At 40.8% G+C, this 23,860-nt stretch overlaps 2 protein-coding genes and 1 pseudogene across 2 annotated transcripts; all 3 read right to left on the minus strand.

Annotated features, from left to right (window-relative positions):
* Positions 1 to 587: 587 nt before the first annotated feature.
* Positions 588 to 2,532, minus strand: LOC124024436 (zinc finger protein 544-like). The gene is made up of 3 exons (XM_046338330.1): positions 2,317 to 2,532; positions 2,156 to 2,258; positions 588 to 1,327 (listed from the first exon to the last, which is right to left on the minus strand). Exons 1-3 carry the CDS (start codon positions 2,506 to 2,508, stop codon positions 726 to 728), a joined length of 897 nt encoding a protein of 298 aa, XP_046194286.1. The 5' UTR covers positions 2,509 to 2,532; the 3' UTR covers positions 588 to 725.
* A 3,673-nt stretch (positions 2,533 to 6,205) lies between these two features.
* LOC124024438 lies at positions 6,206 to 7,074 on the minus strand (annotated as a pseudogene).
* A 9,228-nt stretch (positions 7,075 to 16,302) lies between these two features.
* On the minus strand, positions 16,303 to 22,651 carry LOC124024439 (oocyte zinc finger protein XlCOF19-like; the record flags this gene model as incomplete). The annotated part of the gene is made up of 2 exons (XM_046338333.1): positions 16,303 to 17,557; positions 22,311 to 22,651. Coding segments are annotated over 2 exons (979 nt in total), but the record flags the coding sequence as incomplete, so codon positions are not given.
* Positions 22,652 to 23,860: the final 1,209 nt, after the last annotated feature.

Below are 23,860 nucleotides of genomic sequence, written 5' to 3' on the forward strand. Positions count from 1 at the left end.
CAGGACTACCTGACATGATGACTCCTTGCTGTCCCCAGTCCAACTGGCCGTGCTGCTGCTCCAGTTTCAACTGTTCTGCCTTATTATTATTTGACCATGCTGGTCATTTATGAACATTTGAACATCTTGGCCATGTTCTGTTATAATCTCCACCCGGCACAGCCAGAAGAGGACTGGCCACCCCACATAGCCTGGTTCCTCTCTAGGTTTCTTCCGAGGTTTTGGCCTTTCTAGGGAGTTTTTCCTAGCCACCGTGCTTCTACACCTGCATTGCTTGCTGTTTGGGGTTTTAGGCTGGGTTTCTGTACAGCACTTTGAGATATCAGCTGATGTACGAAGGGCTACATACATACATTTGATTTGATGACTACAGAAACAGGAAATAGGCTCCTGCTACTATGAGCCATTTTGGACACGATATGCCATGGATAAGAGCGTCTGCTAAATGACTTAAATGTAATGTAAATGTAATGTTCAAGGCTATGTACTTACTTATATCATTTCCATTTTGGCAATATCCAAATAATATAAAGAACAACAGAGGGTTTATACTGTATCAAATTAATCAAAGCTCAAAGAAAACAAAATACACATCTACAAATATTTAATCTGATTTTAGACATGATCATGTCTCGAGATGAAAAAACAGGCCTATTGTTTTTAGAATGATTTCATTTAAACAATATGATTTCATTTGGCATGAACATAAAACACAAATTCTCAGGTCAAAAACATAAGTCAGAACACAGCCTCTCTATTCTCTCATGTGATTTCAGGTCCTCTGCCCGGGAAAATGTCTTTCCACAATTAGAGCAGTGGTATGTCTTCTCCTCCTGTGTATGTATCCTCTGATGTGATTTCAGGCTTGCTAACTGAGTAAAACTCCTTCCACAGTGAGAGCATTGGTAGGGATTTTCTCCTGTGTGTATTCTCTCATGCCTTTTCAGGCCTTCTAACCACCTAAAACTATTTTCACAGTGGGAACAGCGGTAGGGCTTTTCTCCTGTGTGTATTCTCTCATGCCTTTTCAGGCCTTGTAACCACCTAAATGTCATTCCACATTGGGAGCAGTGATAAGGCTTTTCTTCAGAGTGCGTTCTCTTGTGTATTTTCAGGTTCTCTAACTCTTTAAAACTATTTTCACACTGGGAGCATTGAAAAGCATTTTCTCCTGTGTGTGTCCTCTCATGCTCTTTTAGGTTCTGTGAATTAGTAAAACTCTTTCCACAGTGGGAGCAGTGGTGTGGTCTTGCTGGTTTGGACATCTCTGGGTCTGGTTCCCCTGAAGGACTCTTCCCGCTGTCAGAGTAAGAGTCTGGTCTCTCTCCTGCCAAAGACAGAGCATTTAGTTAAATACTAAACAAAGACCTAAATGAAATCGCCACATCATAAAACTGTCTTTCTATGAGGTTTAATTTAGACTGGGCCCCGTAATAACCTGAGGCCAGAACTGCAACGGTGCTGGGTTTTTCATGCTCAACAATTTCCAATATCAAGAATGGTCCACCACCTAAAGGACATCCACTCAATTTTACATTTACATTTGAGTGATTTAGCAGACACTCTTATCCAGAGCCTTTACATTTACATAAGGAGTCGCTAGAGCACCATGGGACAAGAAAATCCTGGCTGGCCAAACTCTCCCCTAACCCGGACGACGCTAGGCCAATTGTGGGCCGTCGTCATGGGTCCCTCGGTGACACAGCCTGAGATCGAACCCGGGGCTCTAGTGATGCCTCAAGCACTGCAATGCCTTAGACCGCTGCTCCACTAAGGGCCTATGCTAAATCATTTACAACCGTTGTCTGCCCAGTTTGATAATAACCCGCTGAAACTACAAACTACATACAATGCCTTCAGAAAGTATTCACACCCCTTGACTTATTACACACACAAAAAAATGTGTAGCCACATCTCAGACTGCTATGGAATGTTGAGTGGAAGCTTTACGTCATGTGGAATGACTAGCTAGTTTAGTCCAGGGCTGGACGGAATGGAAGGTATAAGGTCTGATGTGATTGGGTGCTGCTAAAATTGATTCATAGTTTTGGTTGGTTGGTTCAGCATTGTAATTCTATGGTTGCGCGTCCTTACTAAATATTGACAGGAGGGCTACAACAACAACAAAAACACCGCTGTTTAACATGGTACTTACTGTCTGTACCGGTGTTCATTAGATCTCCAGCCTGTTCTTCCTCTTCTTCCAATGTGACCGTCACGCCAAAACAGTCATCCTCTTCTTTCACTGCGACAGTCATCTCCGTCACGCAAAACAAAACAGTCATCAGTCTCCTCCTCTTTCACTGCGACAGTCATCTCCGTCACGCCAAAACAGTCATCCTCTTCTTTCACTGCGACAGTCATCTCCGTCACGCCAAAACAGTCATCCTCTTCTTTCACTGCGACAGTCATCTCCGTCACGCCAAAACAGTCATCCTCTTCTTTCACTGCGACAGTCATCTCCGTCACGCCAAAACAGTCATCCTCTTCTTTCACTGCGACAGTCATCTCCCCCTCTTCAACCCCCAAAACTCCATCCTCCTCTTCTCTCCTCCTCTTCTTTCACAGTAACATCGTCCTCTTCTTCTTTCACTCTGTAAGCTTCTTCCTCTTTTTCTTTCACTGGTACAGCCTCCTCTTCCTCATATTTTAAGAGAGTTCCTTTCTCCATCCAACAGACCTCCTCTTTAGCAAGGGGGGGAGTAGCTTCGTGAACTAATGGTCGTGGATGTTAGCTAGCTAGTTAGCATTAGCGACTAGACTAGTGCTAATTTAACCAGCCAGCTAGCTGAATAACAACGTCAATATGAAATTAAATGGGGTAACTGGGTGTGTTCTTTTTACGCGTAGAAGTGTTTTTCAAACATAGCGGCAAATAAACAACGAAATTGTCCCAAAGATCTTGAATGTTCCGACTTTGTTGTCTGGCGAGCTACCGAGGTGGTTGCAGTTGTTGAAGAAGCTTTCCGTCCACTAGATTATACGTCACAGTAGAAACATCGCCTGAAAGACACATATCGCCATCTGCTGTCTGGAGGGAGGAAACGCAGTTGAGGAGGGAAAACTATTTTTCTTCTTCATTGAATTATAATATTATAAAGCAGTTGAGTAAAAATGTTTTGGGGGAGAAAAATGTTTCTCTACCATTAAATAATATACCGTATCAACAACACAACCAGTCTTATACAATGGATGGGGTGAAAATAGACATCTGAACTGAGCTTTTCGCCTATTCTGTGGCAGTACACTGGAACTGAAGCAGTTAGTCAAAATCAGCGTGGTTTTCAGAGCACAAACAGAAATATAACACAAGGTCAAGTAATTTCATACACATTAATTAGATAGTTACGACTAGCTAGTGAAGCGGACAATGTACATTCAAATAAAACAGTCCAATGTTGCAGTTTAGTTAACAAGCTAGCTAGCTAGTTAGCTAATATGAACTATGCACGGCTGTAACACAATCAAAACAAGTCATCAAAAATATTGCACTTGCATACATATTTACAACCAAAGGAACATTTCACTTTATACCAAGTCAGATATATTATCTAGCTAGTTATGTCTTACCGTCTCAGCAGAATAAATGCTAATTCTGGATCACTTTAACTCCCTCTGTTCTCTCTACTTTGTGTAGGGAAATCTGAGGTTCACTCTCTCCTCTTGGCCCGGACTCTATTACTGCTGCTGGCTCAGGTCGTTTGCCATGTTTTCTGTCTGTAAACTACCAATGATGGTTACTTATGTAACCGGGGCGGCAGGGTAGCCTAGTGGTTAGAGTGTTGGACTAGTAACCAAAAGGTTGCAAGGTACAAATCTGTCGTTCTGCCCCTGATCAGGCAGTTAACCCACTGCTCCTAGGCCGTCATTGAAAATAAGAATAAGTTCTTAACTGACTTGCCTAGTAAAATAAAGGTAAAAAAACATGGCTATTGGATTACTCCAATATCCTTCCACATTACAACAACTGCCTGAGATGCACCATCCCTCCAACAGGCTGGACTGAGGGCTTGTAAGGCCCTCATCACTGGCGAACTACATCGCCTACGGGCACAAACCTGCTGGGAACTTGCAGGTGCCTTGGTGGAAGAGGCACTGCAGTACTAAATGCAGCTGGTGGCCACACTAGATATTGACTGTTACTTTTGATGTTGACTTGATCAAATCAAGTTTTATTTATACAGCACATTTCAGACATGGATGCAACACAACGGCTTCACAGAAAAAGACTAATAAAAAAACACAAACTTAACAATAAAACCTGAAAGACTAATGAGCATTCTAATGAGCATTCTAATGAGCATTCTAATGAGCATTCTAATGAGCATTCTAATGAGCATTCTAATGAGCATTCTATGAGCATTCTAATGAGCATTCTATGAGCATTCTAATGAGCATTCTAATGAGCATTCTAATGAGCATTCTAATGAGCATTCTATGAGCATTCTATGAGCATTCTAATGAGCATTCTAATGAGCATTCTAATGAGCATTCTATGAAAATGAATAAAATAGTAAGAACAGACATCCGGTCCAAAATACATCGTTGTTTGTAAATAATAGTATAATTATAATAATATAATTATATATAATATATTGTTTGTATAAAATATTATAGTACAATATAATTGCACCGAGAAATAGTCAGTTGGCTGCATAAATAATTGTGATTACAAAATGTTACATAAATTGTAAATATGAAATATCAAAACCAAATGTTAACCCCTTTGTTAATATGTATTGGCAATAATTAACTTAAGGGTGAGGCATGGAATAATATGAGAAGTATGAGGTGATTTGAGACATGCTTCTTCAGTAGTGGAATAAAGACAATTAGCACTAGAATGTTGTAAAGAAATACTGTGTGTAAATATTGGGAGTGATGTATGATTGTTAATAAAACGGTTCATAGACCAATTTTTATTTATTTACTGCGTCCAGTTCTATAAGCTGCAAGTAGGTTGAAATTAAGTTGTTTGAAACAATTACTTGAAATATAGTTATTTTCAACGTTCAACCAAAACCGAACGCAGTCTTGACGTCGTTATATAGTTTTTCAAAGACATGAAAAATACTTATTTTCAACGACCTAAAAGAAAAAGAAGGAAAAAAATCGTCTCTCAACTAAAACTGTATGTTGGACGTCGGACAAATGCTATTGAAAAGATGACTATGTAGCCCAATGTCAAAACAGTTTTAATGGGTCCAAATCAATAACCAATACGCATAAACAGTTTGTGATATTAAAAACCTAAACATAAAATATACTATCTACACAAACATCTGAAACAATAATCATATTAATTGTATTTATTTTTAAGGAGCACCTTATAAACTGCACAAGCAGTTCGGGGTTGGACTAGTAACCGAAAGGTTGCAAGATTGAATCCCAAGTAAAAATCAGTTATAATTATTAACCCACAGTTAACCCACTGTTCCAAGGCAGTCATTGAAAATAAACATTTGTTCTTAACTGACCTGTTAAATAAAGGTTAAATAAATAAAATAAAAAACAAGCATCTAAAACACTTGTTTTGACAACTGGTATCTATTAGTGGGGAAATCAGGTTGTAGGTTCTGTTGAAACTAACAAAAATAACAAACAAAAAACATGGAAATAGAGATATATTTTATCTCACAGGCTATATTATACATATTATATATATATATATATCATACATATTTTACCTCCCTGGTTAGAGGACAACCTGCAGAAGACAGTCAGCTACATTTTGGAGTGACGCATTGAAATTTCAGGGTCCCCAAAACGAAGAGAAACAGTACACATATTTAGCATCACTCACATCAATATCACGTTGAAATCAATTGCACAAGAGGGGGAGATGAGGTTGCACGACCTGATAAAACTAACAGCTCAAAAAACACACGGAATCTGGGAATAATGTGTACATCCCTGGTTAGAGGTCAATTTGTAGAAGACAGCTAGCTACAATTTGAAGTGTTGCAATTTGATTCAAGTGGGTCGCCAATGCAGTAAGTGTTAATCACAAATAGTACTTTCATTTCAGAGCCTGGATTTGTCCCCTGATGAGGCTAATATCCATATCACACTGAAATCAATAGAACAGGGGCAAAATATTAGGGTTCTACATTGTCACATTATTAATTAAAATACACCTTCTACAATGTTAAAAACATTCTACATAGTGACATCATTAGAATACTCCTACTACAATGTTAAAACATTCTACATTGTGACATCATTAGAATACTCCTACTACAATGTTAAAACATTCTACATTGTGACATTATTTAATTGATATCATGAAACAACTTCTTCAAGCATGTATTTTCTGATGTTTAATCAGAGCTCTTTTACCAGAGTATCTCTTCCCACATTGATCACAGCTAAAGGATTTTTCTCCTGTGTGTTTTTTCAGATGTACCATCAGGCAGCTTGAGTGAATAAAACTCTTTCCACATTGATCACAGCTGTAAGGTTTCTCTCCAGTGTGTGTTCTCTGGTGTGATAGTAATGTATATAATTTTGAAAAGATCTTTCCACATTCAGAGCAGCTATAAGGTTTCTCTCCAGTGTGAATTCTCTGGTGTGATTGTAATGTATATAATTTTGAGAAGGTCTTCCCACACTCAGAGCAGCAGTGAGGTTTCTCTCCAGTGTGTATTCTCAGGTGTGCTATCAGGTTGCTTGATTGAGCAAAACTCTTCCCACATTGATTACAGCTATAAGGTTTCTCTCCTGTGTGTGTTCTCTGGTGTGATTTAAAATTTCCTGAGATAGAAAAACTCTTTCCACAGTCAGAGCAGTGGTAAGCTTTCTCTCCTGTGTGTATTCTCTGGTGTATTGTTAGACGGCTAGATGAAACAAAACTTTTCCCACATTGATTACAGCAATAAGGTTTCTTTCCTGTGTGTGTTCTCTGGTGTATAGTCAGAGAGCTCGAAGTAACAAAACTGTTTTTACATTGATCACAGCTATAAGGTTTCTCTCCTGTGTGTGTTCTCTGGTGTATTGTCAGACGCTAGATGAAACAAAACTTTTCCCACATTGATTACAGCAATAAGGTTTCTCTCCTGTGTGTGTTCTCTGGTGTATAGTCAGAGAGCTCGAAGTAACAAAACTATTTTTACATTGATCACAGCTATAGTCAGACAGCCAGATTTCTCATTGATCAGCTGAAAGGTTTCTCTCCAGTGTGTTCTCTGGTGTGATTGTAATGTATATAATCTTGAAAAGGTCTTCCCACAGTCAGAGCAACGGTGAAGTTTCTTCCTGTGTGTTTCCGCTGGTGTTTCTTGAGGTGTTCTGATCTGGAGAGACTCTCCTCTGCCTCGTCCCTTCATGATGTTGTTGAGGCTCCCCAGAGGATCCACGATCGTCCCGTATCTCTCCTGTGTGAACGACAAAGTCAGGCAGATGGTTAAAGGCCCACAACAGCAGAAATCCACTGTTTATTTGAGCTAAAAGGTAATGCCCATGATGTTGTGCAACAATTTACGTCTGTAATGACATTTAAATGCTGTGATAAACTTATTTGACAATTGTCTTAAGACAAATCTGCCCCGATTCAGCCTTGCTGAAGCACCCCAGATCATCACCAATCTTCCACAAAATTTCTGTGGCTTGCACCCACTGTGAAATTTGGTGGAGGATGGTGATAATCTGGGGGTGCCTCAGCAAGGCTGGAATCGGGCAGATTTGTCTTTGTGAAGGACGCATGAATCAAGCCACGTACAACGTCGTCCTGGAAGAAAACTTGCTTCCTTCTGATCTGACAATGTTCACCAAAACTCTTGAGGATTGTTTTTTTCCAGCAGGACAATCATGCTCCACGTCACACAGCCAGGTCAATCAAGGTGTGGATGAGGGACCACCAGCTCAAGACCCTCTCATGGCCCAATCTCCATACCTGAACCCTCTAATATCATCCCTCTCACCAACACGTACAGCACCAAAAAGTACCACTTATCAGTTGATTATGGACTAACAGTCTGACAGTTTGAAGGACACAACTGATGTTATTCTAGTTAAACAGTGAGAGACTAGTTGAGTTTCATTGAGTTTCATACTGGGGCTAAATGGCTAATGTAATGATGCATTAAGCCATGTATATAATAATAATATATATAGTACCAGTAAAACGTTTGGACACACCTACTCATTTAATTTATTTAAAAAAAAACTATTTTCTACATTGTAGAAGACATCAAAACTATGAAATAACACATGTGGAAACATGTAGTAAATCGAAGTGTTACATCAAAATATATTTTAGATTATTCAAAGTAGCCACCCTTTGCCTTTCATGACAGCTTTGCACACTCTTGGTATTCTCTCAACCAGCTTCACCTGGAATGCTCTTCCAACAGTCTTGAAAGAGTTCCCACATATGCTGAGGACTTGTTGGCTGCTTTTCCTTCACTCTGCAGTCCAGCTCATCCCAAACCATCTCAATTGGGTTGAGGTCGGGTGATTGTGGAGGCCAGGTCATCTGATGTAGCACTCCATCACTCTCCTTCTTGGTCAAATAGCCCTTACACAGCCAAGAGGTGTGTTGGGTCATTGTTCTGTTGCACAAACCAGATGGGATGGCATATCCCTTTAGAATGCTGTGGTAGCCATGCTGTTAAAGTGTGCCTTGAATTCTAAATAAATCACAGATAGTGTCACCAGCAAAGCACCCCCACTCCATCACACCTCCGCCTCCATGCTTCACAGTGGTAACTACACATGAGAAGATCATCCATTCACCAACTCTGTGTCTCACAAAGACACAGTGATTGGAACCAAAATTCACAAATTTGGACTCATCAGACCAAAACATAGATTTTCACCTTGGCCTAATGTCCAATGTCCTTTAGTGTCTCTTAGACCCAGCAGGTCTCTTCTTCTTATTGGTGTCCTTTTTAGTGAATGCATAAATTCATCCATGAAGCCTGATTCATGTGAAATCAAATGGAATAAAAATCTCCAATTCTTTGCAGACCCAAAGGACAGATTTCCACCGGTCTAATGTCCAGTGTTTCTTGGCCCATGAAGCAAGTCTCTTATTCTTATTGGTGTCCTTCAGTAGTGCTTTGCAGCAATTCGACCATGAAGGCCTGATTCACACAGTCTCTTCTTCTTATTGGTGTCCTTTAGTGGTAGTGGTTTCTTTGCAGCAATTCGACCATGAAGGCCTGATTCACACAGTCTCCTCTGAACAGTTGATGTTGAGATGTGTCTGTTATTTGAACTCTGTGAAGCATTTATTTAAGCTGCAATTTCTGAGGCTGGTAACTCTAATGAACTTATCCTCTGCAGCAGAGGTAACTCTGGGTCTTCCTTTCCTGTGGCGGATCTCGTGAGAGCCAGTTTCATCATACATCATGATGGAGTGTTGTTTCTCTTTGCTTATTTGAGCTGTTCTTGCCATATTGACTTGGTCTTTTACCCAATAGGGCTATCTTCTGTATACCACCCCTACCTTGTCACAACACAACTGATTGGCTCAAACACATTAAGAAGGAAATAAATTCCACAAATTAGCTTTTAACAAGGCACACCTGTTAATTGACATGCATTCCAGGTGACTACCTCATGAAGCTGGTTGAGAGAATGCCAAGAGTGCGCAAAGCTGTCATCAAGGCAAAGGGTGGCAACTTTTTATTTTAAGAATGTGAAATGTCAGAATAATAGTGAAGAGAATTATTTCTTTCTTTCATCACATTCCCAGTGGGTCAGAAGTTTACATACACTCAATTAGTATTTTGTAGCATTGCCTTTAAATTGTTTAACTTGGGTCAAACATTTTGTGTAGCCTTCCACAATAGGTTGGGTGAATTTTGGCCCATTCCTCCTGACAGAGCTGGTGTAACTGAGTCGGGTTTGTAGGCCTCTTTGCTCACTCACACTTCGTCAGTTCTGCCCACAAATGTTCTATGGAATTCAGGTCAGGACTTTGCGATGGCCACTCCAATACCTTGACTTTGTTGTCCTTAAGCCATTTTGCCACAACTTTGGAAGTATGCTTGGGATCATTGTCCATTTGGAAGACCCATTTGTGCCCAAGCTTTAACTTCCTGACTGATGTTTTGAGATGTTGCTTCAACATATCCACATAATTTTCCTACCTCATGATGCCATCTATTTTGTGAAGTGCACCAGTCCCTCCTGCAGCAAAGCACCCCCACAACATGATGCTGCACAACATGATGCCCACAACCTCCATGCCTCACGGTTGGGATGGTGTTCTTCAGCTTGCAAGCCTCCCCCTTTCTCCTCCAAACATAACGATGGTCCGTTCAATTTTGTTTCATCAGACCAGAGGACATTTCTCCAAAAAGTACAATCTTTGTCCCCATGTGCAGTTGCAAACCGTAGTCTGGCTTTTTTTATGGCGGTTTTAGAGCAGTGGCTTCTTCCTCGCTGAGCGGTCTTTTAGCTTATGTTGATATAGGACTTGTTTTACGGTGGATATAGATACTTTTGTACCTGTTTCCTCCAGCATCTTCACAAGGTCCTTTGCTGTTGTTCTTGGATTGATTTTAACTTTTCGCACCAAAGTACGTTCATCTCTAGGAGACAGAACGCTTCGATTTCCTTAGCGGTATGACGGTTGCGTGGTCCCACGGTGTTTATACTTGCGTACTATTTGTACAGATGAACGTGGTACCTTCAGGCGTTTGGAAATTGCTCCCAAGGATGAACCAGACTTGTGGAGGTCCACAATTTTTTTCCTGAGGTCTTAATGATGTCAATTAGCCTATCAGAAGCTTCTAAAGCATGACATCATTTTCTGGAATTTTCCAAGCTGTTTAAAGGCACAGTCAACTTAGTGTATGTAAACTTCAGACCCACTGGAATTGTGATACAGTGAATTATAAGTGATCTAATCTGTCTGTAAAGAATCGTTGGAAAAATGTAGTGTGTCATGCACAAAGTAGAAGTAGACTTGTCAAAACTATAGTTTGTTAACAAGAAATTTGTGGAGTGGTTGAAAAACAAGTTTTAATGATTCCAACCTAAGTGTATGTAAACTTCCGACTTCAACTGTATGTATATATATATATATATATACACACAGATATTTTACCTTTATTTTACTAGGCAAGTCAGTTAAGAACATTTACATTTACATTTAAGTCATTTCAAGACGGCTCTTATAGGACTTACAAATTGGTGCATTCACCTTATGACATCCAGTGGAACTTTACAATAACTAAATCTTAAGGGGGTGAGAGGGATTACTTATCCTATCCTAGGTATTCCTTAAAGAGGTGGGGTTTCAGGTGTCTCCGGAAGGTGGGATTGACTCCGCTGTCCTGGCGTCGTGAGGGAGTTTGTTCCACCATTGGGGGCCAGAGCAGCGAACAGTTTTGACTGGGCTGAGCGGGAGCTGTTCAGTGGTAGGGAGGCAAGCAGGCCAGAGGTGGATGAACGCAGTGCCCTTGTTTGGGTGTAGGGCCTGATCAGAGCCTGGAGGTACTGAGGTAGGCAAGCACCATGGTCTTGTAGCGGATGCAGCTTCAACTGGAAGCCAGTTGACGTGAGAGAACTTGGGAAGGTTGAACACCAGACGGGCTGCGGCGTTCTGGATGAGTTGAAGGGGTTTAATGGCACAGGCAGGGAGCCCAGCAAGTTGCAGTAATCCAGACGGGAGAGGTGCCTGGATTAGGACCTGCGCCGCTTCCTGTGTGAGGCACACTGCGGATGTTGTAAAGCATGAACCTACAGGAACGGGCCACCGCCTTGATGTTGGTTGAGAACGACAGGGTGTTGTCCAGGATCACGCCAAGGTTCTTGGCGCTCTGGGAGGAGGACACAATGGAGTTGTCAACCGTGATGGCGAGATCATGGGCGGGCAGTCCTTCCCCGGGAGGGGAAGGCTAGGAACAGTGGGTTAACTGCCTGTTCAGGGGCAGAACGACATATTTGTACCTTGTCAGCTCAGGGATTTGAACTTGCAACCTTTCGGTTACTAGTCCAACGCTCTAACCACTAGGCTACCCTGATACAGCACACTGGCTGGTTTGTGTGTGGATCTGGGAAGAGGGGTGTGTCTGTGGCAATCCACTGATGTTTTGTGTGCAGCACGTTGGCAGTGCTTGCTGGGACTTGTAGTGCAGCGCATCGCGGGCGGTGTGGAAGCTGAACCAAACTGAATTGAAAACCCAAATAATTGCGCAGGTCGGATAGAAATGTGTCACGGGTCGGATTGGGCCTGCGGGCCTCGTGTCTGACACGCGCTCTAGATAGTCTGTTTCCCCAGTCATCTGTAATAATCATTTACAAACAGTGATGATGTCATCTGTAATAATAATTCACAGGCAGTGATGATGTCATCTGTAATAATCATTCACAGACAGTGATGATGTCATCTGTAATAATAATTCACAGGCAGTGATGATGTCATCTATAATAATCATTCACAGGCAGTGATGATGTCATCTGTAATAATCATTCAGGCAGTGATGATGTCATCTGTAATAATCATTCACAGACAGTGATGATGTCATCTGTAATAATAATTCACAGGCAGTGATGATGTCATCTATAATAATCATTCACAGGCAGTGATGATGTCATCTGTAATAATCATTCACAGGCAGTGATGATGTCATCTGTAATAATCATTCACAGGCAGTGATGATGTCATCTCACGGGGACTTACAGTTTGTTGCCATCTTGCTGCAAGTCTCTTTCAGGACATCCACCTCTCCCTGGGAGAACTGCAAACTGTTCTTAAGGTCTTGGACCTCTCTGGTCAGATCGGCCCTTCTTTTGTTAGTTGAATCCACCAGTATTTGGACAAAGGCTCTTGAAGCTATATTCCTGTTGCTGTAACAAATGCTTGTAGACATATTTTTGTTGGTGTAAAAGATCACGTACCTGTCATAGTTAAACACCGTCCTCTACATTCCTCCAACCCTTCTTTAACTTTGGGCGGCATGATGGATGCGACGTAGACTAACGCTGGTACACCACACTATTCCAGCAGGCACAGCTCGTAAAGCCGATGGAAACCACAACAAACAGCAGGGATTTAAATATCCACAAGTACAGGACTGAGGTTAACCGCGTCACGGGATCCAAATTAAACAGGCTAGTAAACAAAAATGTTTTAAAAGGAAAAACTTTTCCAGAAAGTTTCAAAACTTTCCAAACGACTAACACCCGTCTTACAGACTGTTGACCAATCGAGTTCACCTTGTCATGCTGCGTCACGTGGTTGCTAAGCTAAAAGTCACGAAATCCCTTCTAAAAACCAGTCAAGAAAAATCTGCCTATTTTCCTTGAAAGTACATAATGTCACGATTTCAAAGCTTTACTATATTACAGAGGAGTTCATTATCACACATCTCTGAAAATATGTTGTGCTTCTTGTTCACGTAGGCTAATTAATGCTAATGTTATCTAGAATGTTATTTAGAGTTATTTAGAATGTTATTTAAAATGTTATTTAGAGTTATTTAGAATGTTATTTAAAATGTTATTTAGAGTGTTATCTAGAATGGTATTTAGAATGTTATATCTAGAATGGTGCTGCATTGGAAAGCAGACGTTTTATGGACTCCTGAACAAATTGTGGTATTTTGTGTTTAAAAACATACAGATATATTACACTGATCATAACCTTTTTTTGGTACATAATGTTTCCACCATCATTTCCTATGACCAAAGAGAGCTTATAGACAACAGAACAGTTTTCACTAACCTTGATTTGGATGAAGACTTCTACAACAGCCTATCGACCTACCACTCGGGCTCAGCCCTTACAGCCATTGATTCCTGAAGAATAGAACCTATAAATGCCTCAAATGTTTCAGCCGTATTACCCCACCAGAAACCAAAACATAAGCTCGTATAACGCCACTGTTTGTAAATTAACACTATATAGCCTCGGAATCTGGTTAAAACTATCATTATGACACCATGGATGAATTCTAGAATATACTATATAGCCTAGAAACCTGGTTAAACTATCATTATGACACCATGGATGAATTCTAGAATATACTATATATCCTAGAAACCTGGTTAAACTATCATTATGACATCATGGATGAATTCTAGAATATACTATATATCCTAGAAATCTGGTTAAATCTATCATTATGACATCATGGATGGCCAGTCCTTGTATTCATAGTGTAGTGAATTCAGGGAGAGGCCCTGAGCCGAACTCAAACCTGGGTCCAGCGACTGTCAAGCCAACGCCTTATAACTGTTACGCCACGACGTTTGAACCTATGGATGTAAGGACTGACCACTGGCTATACATCAATAATTTAAAAGTGAAAATATGGATGTAGCAATTGCATATTTCCCCTTTAACACCACTCATCCGTTCAACAACTGCAGAGTTTGTGCCTCTGTATTTAAGACAGTACTTACTAGTGTAAATCGAGGAACGGTTTCTCAAAACCATTTTGCGGCAAAGTTCATCATTAGAACCATCGGACACCTTAAGATGCGTTTGGGAAACCGGGCCCAGATATCCAGTTACCTCCTCTTCTTCCTCCTTTTCAGTGTGACAGTTATCTCTCCTTCCTTCACTCCAAAAACTGCAGCCTCCTCTTTCTCTTCCTCCTCTTCTTTTACTGTAACATCCTCCTCCTCTTTCACCCTGAACGCGTCTTCCTCTTCTTTCACTGAAACATCTTTCTCTTCTTCTTTCATGGTAACAGTTTCACCCTCTACTTGTTTTGGTATTGTAACAGCCTCCTCTTCCCCCTCCTCTTTCACGAGAGCATCTTTCTCCGTCCAGCAGACCTCCTCTTCTTTATCAGGAGGAGAGCAGCTTAGTGAACTCATAGCTAGCTGGGCTAATGCTAACTTAACCAGCCCGCAAGCTGACTAATAACAACACCGTAAATATGAAATTAAATCAGATAACTAACTATACGACAGAAGTGGGTTTAAAACACAGTGGCTAATATACACGAAAGCGTCTAAAGAGCTTTATTGGTTCGTCTCTGTTGTCTAGCAAGCTACCGAGGTGTCTGACTAATTGTTGCTGCTGTTGAAAGAAGCGTTCCGTCCACTAGATTATACGTCACACCAGCAGCATAACCTTAAATTCCCAGACCGCCATCTGCTGACTGGAGTGGGTAACGCAGTTGAATAAAATGTATCTATTTTATTTTCAGACAAGTTGAAGGGTAGGAAGCATTTGTTTTTTTTACACACAAATGAAACAAGACAGTGTGGTTAAATACTTAGTAACTTAGTTGTAGTCACGATCTGGTTACCTATAAGAACAAACAGTTATGTTTTTGCGTTATTACATATTTATTAATTTATTTCCGGATATCTTCTAAACTACCAACAATGCACAATTCTGCAATGTCAAATTGATATACTCTGTGCTACCGAGTTCATATGGCCAGAATCCATCTCATATCTTCTCCCACTGCGTAAAGTGTGGTCGTGCAATAACTCAATTCGCCCTTGCACTCCTTTTAACGCCATTTTAACGCAAAACGTAGGACACTCCGTTTGTTACAGATTCTAGTTATGGAAACAGAAAACTGTATTGAGATCAAACGTTTCATCGATGAGAAAATGTGCAGAATGTTGGAGAAAATCCATTTCACTCTATCATCTCCCACTCATCTTTCACTGGGCTTCCTCTCATCGCCATATTTGGTAGTGAGTAAAAAGTACATCCTGCTCCTCTCCTCTCTACCTAACGTCCCTTCACAGTCCCTTCAGTTTCCCTAACGTCCCCTCACAGTCCCTTCAGTTTCCCTAACGTCCCCTCACAGTCCCTTCAGTTTCCCCTAACGTCCCCTCACAGTCCCTTCAGTTTCCCCCTAACGTCCCCTCACAGTCCCTTCAGTTTCCCCTAACGTCCCCTCACAGTCCCTTCAGTTTCCCTAACGTCCCCTCAGTTTCCCCTAACGTCCCCTCACAGTCCCTTCAGTTTCCCTAAATCCCGTTAGATTGGCTGCTCAGCCTACCTAAATTATCCCTCACCCATTTCAGCCCTGAAAATTCCCAACCAATCAGAGCGCTTCGAAATGCGCATCTGGACACTACACCCGCCCACTCAGGTCAGAGTGTTGTCGTTGTCCGAAGGGAGAATACGCCTGTTTCTGAGGACTTTTTATTGACGACAGTAACACAAATGTCTGAGTGTCGTGAGTGCATCGAAATATAAACATTTCACTGTTGTATTCGGCACATGTGACAAAATAAACATAATACAATTTGATTTGATAGTTCAGACATACAGTACCAGTCAAAAGTTGGACACACTCACTATTCATTCAACAAATCTTTATTTTTTTTAAACAAGCTCCTTATAAGCACCAAAACGCTGTTTTGACAACTGGCAATACATCTATTGGGGGGAAATCAGGTTGAAACTGCTGTTGAAACTAACAACTAAAATACCACATGGAAATGGGAGATATCTTTTGGAATTTTATAATCTTTTATCTCACTGGTTAGATAATCTGCAGAAGACAGTCAGCTACATTTCGGAGTGATGCATTTAAATGTAGAGGTCCCCAGAACGAAGAGAAATGTAACACTTATTTGTCATCACTCATATCGAAATCACTTTGAAATCAATTGCGCGAGAGGGAGGAGATGAGGTTGCACATCCTGATTAAAGGAACAGCTCTAAAACCACATGGAATCTGGGTTTAATGTGTACATCACTGGTTAGAGGACAACTTGTGGTAAACAGCTAGCTACATTTTGAAGAGTTTCACTTTGATTCAAGTGGATCACCAACGAGATAAGTGTAACGCAACACTTTTTGTTAATCACATAAATAGTATTCTTTCATTTCAGGATCTGGATGTTTTCCCCTGATGAGGCTAATATCCATATCATGATGAAATCAATAGAACACGGGGCAAACATTTAGGGTTCTACATTGTGACATCATTCAAATACCCCTACTACAATGTTAAAACATTCTACATTGTGACATTTTATTGATATCATGGAACAACTCCTTCATGTATTTTCTGATGTCTAATCAGAGATCTTTTACCAGAGTATCTCTTCCCACATTGATCACAGGTATACGATTTCTCTCCTGTGTGTGTTTTCTGGTGTGCAGTAAGCTGGCTAGATGAAACAAAACTCTTCCCACATTGATCACAGCTATAACATTTCTCTCCTGTGTGTGTTCTCTGGTGTACAGTCAGCTGGCTAGATGAAACAAAACTCTTCCCACATTGATCACAGCTATAAGGTTTCTCTCCCGTGTGAATTCTTTGGTGCGTTTTCAGGCTGCTTGGAACATTAAAACTCTTCCCACAGTCAGAGCAGCTATAAGGTTTCTCTCCAGTGTGAATTCTCTGGTGTCTTTTCAGGCTGCTTAGATCAGTAAATCTCTTCCCACATTGATCACAGCTATAAGGTTTCTCTCCTGTATGGATTCTCTGATGTCTTTTGAGGTCTGCTGAAGAGGTGAATCTCTTCCCACAGTCAGAACAGCGGTGAGGTTTCTTCCCTGTGTGTTTCCGCTTCTTTTTCTTGAGATGTTCTGATGTGGAAAAACTCTCCTCTGCCTCTTCAGCTTCATGATGTTGTTGAGGCTCCCCAGAGGATCCACGATCGTCATCTCGCTCTCCTGTGTGAACAACAAAAACAAAGTCAGACAGAATAAAACAAATTCACCTTAGTAGTAAAGTGGATGATTTTAGGCTAGAAATACGTTTTTAAAGTTGTTTTTAAAGTTGCTGAAATCCCATTCTGTGTTTGCTAAAAGCAGTGATGCACACACAATTTGGTTTCGAAACTCTTCCCTTTGAAAATTTTCACCAATCATGGTCTTACTGGTCTTGAACCGGGCCCATTCTGTGAGGCCAGACATTTTAAAATTTCGAATCTGTTTAGACACAGAAGAAGCTTCCTCACTAACACATCAGTCATGCCATCACACAATTGACCATCACTTTCAGAAACTCTTCAGACCTGCTAATCAGTCATACCATCACAACAAGACCAATTCCCCATCAGTCAGTTATGGATGTAGTATATCTGGTAATAACTAGTTATGGATGTAGTATATCTGGAAATGAGGAAACCACTAGTTATGGATGTAGTATATCTGGAAATGAGGAAACCACTAGTTATGGATGTAGTATATCTGGTAATGAGGAAACCACTAGTTATGGATGTAGTATATCTGGTAATGAGGAAACCACTAGTTTATGGATGTAGTATATCTGGTAATGACAGTATGTCTGGAAACCACTAGTTATGGATGTAGTATATCTGGTAATGAGGAAACCACTAGTTATGGATGTAGTATATCTGGTAAATCAGATCTGGGAAACCACTAGTTATGGATGTAGTATATCTGGTAATGAGGAAACCACTAGTTATGGATGTAGTATATCTGCCTGGAGCAAAAATGGTGAGCGAAGATTTTAGTTTTTCACAATGTATTCTGAATATTACAGCGCAAGATCAGGATGCTACTGAAGGAAACCCACATTAAGTTCTGTGTCTATTCACTAATTCACCACCGTGGGGGAAAACTCAGGAGAGTTCTGATAGGCTGACAGCAAAAATAGCCTCCATTTCCAGGTTGAATATGAGTGCATTTCACACTACTTTTGGATTAAAATTGTAAGGTTTCTTTGAATGTCCTGGTTAATATAATTGTTTGTGTCGTTATCGCAATTCAACTGCTTTATACTTAAAAACACCAGTAAAATGCTCTTTGGTTAGCTTTGCTACCAGTCTGTCAAGGAGCATTAGCATGCTTTATACTTAAAAACACCAGTAAAATGCTCTTTGGTTAGCTTTGCTACCAGTCTGTCAAGGAGCATTAGCATGTTTTATACTTAAAAACACCAGTAAAATGCTCTTTGGTTTCGCTTTGCTACCAGTCTGTCAAGGAGCATTAGCATTCAAGCTAACAAATGTTGTATCTCAACATCATTCTCTGTGGTTAATCTACATTGTAAACTGGGTGGTTCGAGCCCTGAATGCTGATTGGCTGACAGCCGTGGTATATCAGACTGCTCTAATTACATTGGTAACCAACATTTATAATAAACTCAGCAAAAAAAGAAACGTCCCCTTTTCAGGACCCTGTCTTTCAAAGATAATTCGTTTTTTTAAAGATTTTTAAAGATAAAAAATCCAAATAACTTCAGAGATCTTCATTGTAAAGGGTTTAAACACAGTTTCCCATGCTTGTCCAATGAACCGTAAACAATTAATGAACATGCACCTGTGGAACGGTCGTTAAGACAGTTACAGACGGTAGACAATTAAGGTCACAGTTATGAAAACTTAGGACACTAAAGTGGCCCTTCTACTGACTATGAAAAACACTAAAATAAAGATGCCCAGGGTCCCTGCTCATCTGTGTGAACATGCCTTATGCATGCTGCAAGGAGGCATGAGGACTGCAGATGTGGCCAGGGCAATAAATCGCAATGTCCGTACTGTGAGACGCTAAGACAGCGCTACAAGGAGACAGGACAGACAGCTGATCGTCCTCGCAGTGGCAGACCACGTGACAACACCTGCACAGGATCAGTACATCCGAACATCACACCTGCAGGACAGGTACAAGATGGCAACAACAACTGCCCGAGTTACACCAGGAACGCACAATCCCTACATCAGTGCTCAGACTGTCCGCAATAGGCTGAGAGAGGCTGGACTGAGGGCTTGTACGCCTGTTGTAAGGCAGGTCCTCACCAGACATCACCGGGAACAACGTCGCCTATGGGAAGAAACCCACAGTCGCTGGACCAGACAGGAAAAAGTGCTCTTTGCTGACGAGTCACGGTTTTGTCTCACCAGGGGTGATGGTCAGATTTGCGTTTATCATCGAAGGAATGGGCGTTACACTGAGGCCTGTACTCTAGTACGGGATCGATTTGGAGGTGGAGGGTCCGTCATGGTCTGGGGCGGTGTGTCACAGCATCATCGGACTGAGCTTGTTGTCATTGCAGACAATATCAACGCTGTGCGTTACCGGGAAGACATCCTCCTCCCTCATGTGGTACCCTTCCTGCAGGCTCATCCTGTCATGACCCTCCAGCATGACAATGCCACCAACCATACTGCTCGTACTGTGCGTGATTTCCTGCAAGACAGGAATGTCAGTCCCTGCCATGGCAAGCGAAGAGCCCAGTTCTCAATCCCATTGAGCACGTCTGGGACCTGTTGGATCGGAGGGTGAGGGCTAGGGCCATTCCCCACAGAAATGTCCGGGAACTTGCAGGTGACTTGGTGGAAGAGTGCGGTAACATCTCACAGCAATAACTGGCAGATCTGGTGCAGTCCATGAGGAGGAGATGCACTGCAGTACTTAATGCAGCTGGTGGCCACACCAGATACTGACTGTTACTTTTGATTGTGACCCCCCCTTTGTTCAGGGACACATTATTACATTTCTGTTAGTCAAATGTCTGTGGAACTTGTTCAGTTTCTCTCAGTTGTTGTTATGTTCATACAAATATTTACACATGTTAAGTTTGCTGAAAATAAACGCAGTTGACAGTGAGAGGACGTTTCTTTTTAGTTTAGTCCTTGTATCTTAACATCAGTCTGTGGTTAATCTATATTCTATCTAAATGAAAATTCTACCAATTTTAAAGTAACTTTTATTGCCATTGCCAATTGTGTAAAAATAACCTACATAAAGCCAACAAATAAAAACATTGCAGCCTGCAGTTAGAAAATATCCTGATAAAAATAAATCTCCTATAAATCACATTGGCTACACATACGATGTTTCCAGTTCCTAGCAGACAGGCTATCAACTATGTATTAACTTGGTCTGGCCCAGAAAAACTAGGTTGTCCCTTTAAAAAAAATATATACCAATCTGCAGTTTAAACAATAAGAAAGCTGTCATTCCACCACTGTTTTGGTAATAAGATGGATGGGGCTGGAGAAATGTAACTACTCTCAAATTCATAGATAGACCTATGGATGCAAGGACTGACCATCCATGATATCAACATTATAGTTTTAACCATGTTGAGGCTATACAGTGTTGATTTACATTGTTTCTAAACATTGGATTAAAAAAGCTTATTTTGGGTTCTGATGGGGTACAACAGTTGAACTAAGCTCATGAGGCATGCGTTATATTATTCAAGAATCAATGGCTATAAATAAAGAATATAAAAGTCAAAATATGGATGTTGTAATTACAGATTGGACTTGGAAAGTATTCAGACCCTTCACTGTTTACACATTTTGTTACATTACATCCTTATTCTAAAATGGATTCAATTAAATAGTTTCCTCATTAATCTACACACAATACACTATAATGATAACATTTTTTTTAAATGTGCACATTTATAAAAAATAAAAAACATGAATAACTTATTTACATAAGTATTTAGACCCAAAATTGAGATCAGGTGCATCCTGTTTCCTGACTCTCAGACCATGAGAAACAAGATTCTCTGGTCTGTTGAAACCTAGATTAAACTCTTTGGCCTGAATGACAAGCATCATGTCTGGCACCAACCTGGCACCATCCCTATGGTGGCAGGGACTGGAGGACTTGTCAGGCTTGAGGGAACTAGTCAGCATTGAGGGTAAGATGAACAGAGCAAGTACAGAGAGATTCTTGATGAAAATCTGCTCCAGAGCGCTCAGAACCTCAGACTGGGGTGAAGGTTCACCTTGCAACAGGACAAAGACTCTAAGCACACAGCCAAGACAACGCAGGAGTGGCTTCAGGACAAAGACTCTAAGCACACAGCCAAGACAACGCAGGAGTGGCTTCAGGACAAAGACTCTAAGCACACAGCCAAGACAACGCAGGAGTGGCTTCAGGACAAAGACTCTAAGCACACAGCCAAGACAACGCAGGAGTAGCTTCAGGACAACGACTCTGAATACTTTTTTCTATGCAGAGAACAATGGGAGACAGTCCCCAAAGTGTGCCAAGCTTGTAGTGTCATACCCAAGAAGCCTGAAGGCTGTAATTGCTGCCAAAAAAGTACTGAGGAAAGGGTCTGAATACTTAATTAAATGTGATTTCAGTTGTTGTTGTTTTTTTGCAAAATTGTCTAAAAATCTGTTTTTCTTTTGTCATTGTGTATATATATATGTAAACCGTTTTAAAATAAGGCTGTAACATAACATAACGAGGGAAAAAAAGTCGCTCTGGATAAGAGCGTCTGCTAAATGACTTAAATGTAAATGTAAAAGCCAATGGGTCGGAATCATTTAAACGTCCAAATATGGATGAGGTAATTGTAGATTTACTCATTTATAGCCACACATCAGTTCAAAAACTGCAGAGTTTGTACCTCTGTATTTAAGACAGTACTTACTAGTGTTAATCAGGGACCGGTTTCCCAAAACCATTTTATGGCTAAGTTCATCGTTACCATTGGATGCCTTAAGATGTGTTTGGGAAACCGGGCCCAGATATCCCGTAACCTCATCTTCTTCCTCCGCCTTTCTGGATGTGACAGCCATCTCCTCCTCCTCCTCTTTCACTCCAAAAACTGCATCCTCCTCTTTCTCCTCTTCTTTTACTGTAACATCCTCCTCCTCTTTCACTCTGAACGTGCCTTCTTCTTTCACTGAAACGTCTTTCTCTTCTTCTTTAACCGGAACAGACTCAACCTCTACCTGTTTTTTAACGGTGACAGCCTCCTCTTCTTTCTCCTCTTTAACGACAACGTTCAGCCACAGACCCTCTTCATCCGTCCAGCAGACCTCCCTTCTTTAACAGGAGGAGAGTAGCTTAGTGAACTCATGGTCGGAGATGTTAGCGAAGCTATGCTAATGAATGAGCAGCAATCTAAATTGCCATGAGCCGACCAATAACATCGTAAATATTAAAGTAAATGGGATAACTAACTAGACGACAGAAGTGGGTATAAAACACAGTGGCTAATATACACTAAAGCGTCTAAAGAGCTTTATTGGTTCGTCTATTTTGTCTATCAAGCTACCGAGGTGTCTGACTAACTGTTGCTGCTGATGAAAGAAGAGTTCCGTCCACTACATTATACGTCACACCAGCAGCATCGGCTTAAATTCCCAGACCGCCATCTGCTGACTGGAGTGGGTAACGCAGATGTGTAAAATGCAGAGTTTATATTCAGACAAAAAGTTAATCGGTAGGAAGCATGCGTTTTTACCCACCAATGTAACAACACAGTGTGGTTAAAGACTTAGTAACGTAGAAGCAGTCACAATCTGGTTACCTATATGTGCAAACTGTTGTTTTCTCAAGAGCGGTTTGTGGCACAATCGAGGGGTTCGAGACCTTCGTCCTGTTGTTTCATTACACTACATATTTATTAACTTCCGATATCTTCTAAACTACCTACAAGGCACAACGTCATATTGATCTACTATATATAAAACAGTAAATTTGAATTAGTCTGTGCTACCAAGTTTGTATGCGTTTTACGTTTTACATGCTGACAAGACCTGACGCGTTTGTCACGAGCATGTTAATTTTGTCCATCCAGACTCGATCAGCAGTTTGAAATATCAAAATGAACCAACTATATTAATTGTGGGACTGGTCGAAAAACATTAAACACTCATGGCAATTTAGATAGCTTGCTGTTGCTAGCTCAATTGTCATGGGATATAAACATGGAGCTGTTATTTTACCGGAAATTCACAATGTCCTCTACTCTGACAATTAATCCACAGATAAAACGGTAAACCGAATTTGTTTCTAGTTATCCTACTTCAGGCTTCTTCTTCTGAGTCAAATACTAAATGTTCAGTGAGTGTTTGGTGGTTATATAATTCACTTTCCTACTAACTTTCCAAAAGTTGACGTGCCAAAATCTTACCAAACCATTCATTATTCTACTAACAATGCTCACCAATGTAGCTGACCGATGTAGAGAGACAAGTGCAGAATGTTTTTGTGATGGGGGTAATACAGTTGAAACATTTATAAGTAATT

This window comes from Oncorhynchus gorbuscha, unplaced genomic scaffold, assembly GCF_021184085.1.
Source record: "Oncorhynchus gorbuscha isolate QuinsamMale2020 ecotype Even-year unplaced genomic scaffold, OgorEven_v1.0 Un_scaffold_1853, whole genome shotgun sequence".
Lineage (NCBI taxonomy): Eukaryota > Metazoa > Chordata > Actinopteri > Salmoniformes > Salmonidae > Oncorhynchus > Oncorhynchus gorbuscha.

Bases quoted from the DNA above. Each gene is read 5' to 3' on its own strand.
- LOC124024436 (XM_046338330.1), bottom strand. From the start codon at position 2,508: ATGACTGTCGCAGTGAAAGAAGAGGATGACTGTTTTGGCGTGACGGAG. The intron at 2,259-2,316 runs ATGACTGTCGCA...TGCGTGACGGAG, and splicing joins ACTGTTTTGGCGTGACGGAG to ATGACTGTCGCAGTGAAAGA. The intron at 1,328-2,155 runs GTAAGTACCATG...TGTCTTTGGCAG, and splicing joins AATGAACACCGGTACAGACA to GAGAGAGACCAGACTCTTAC.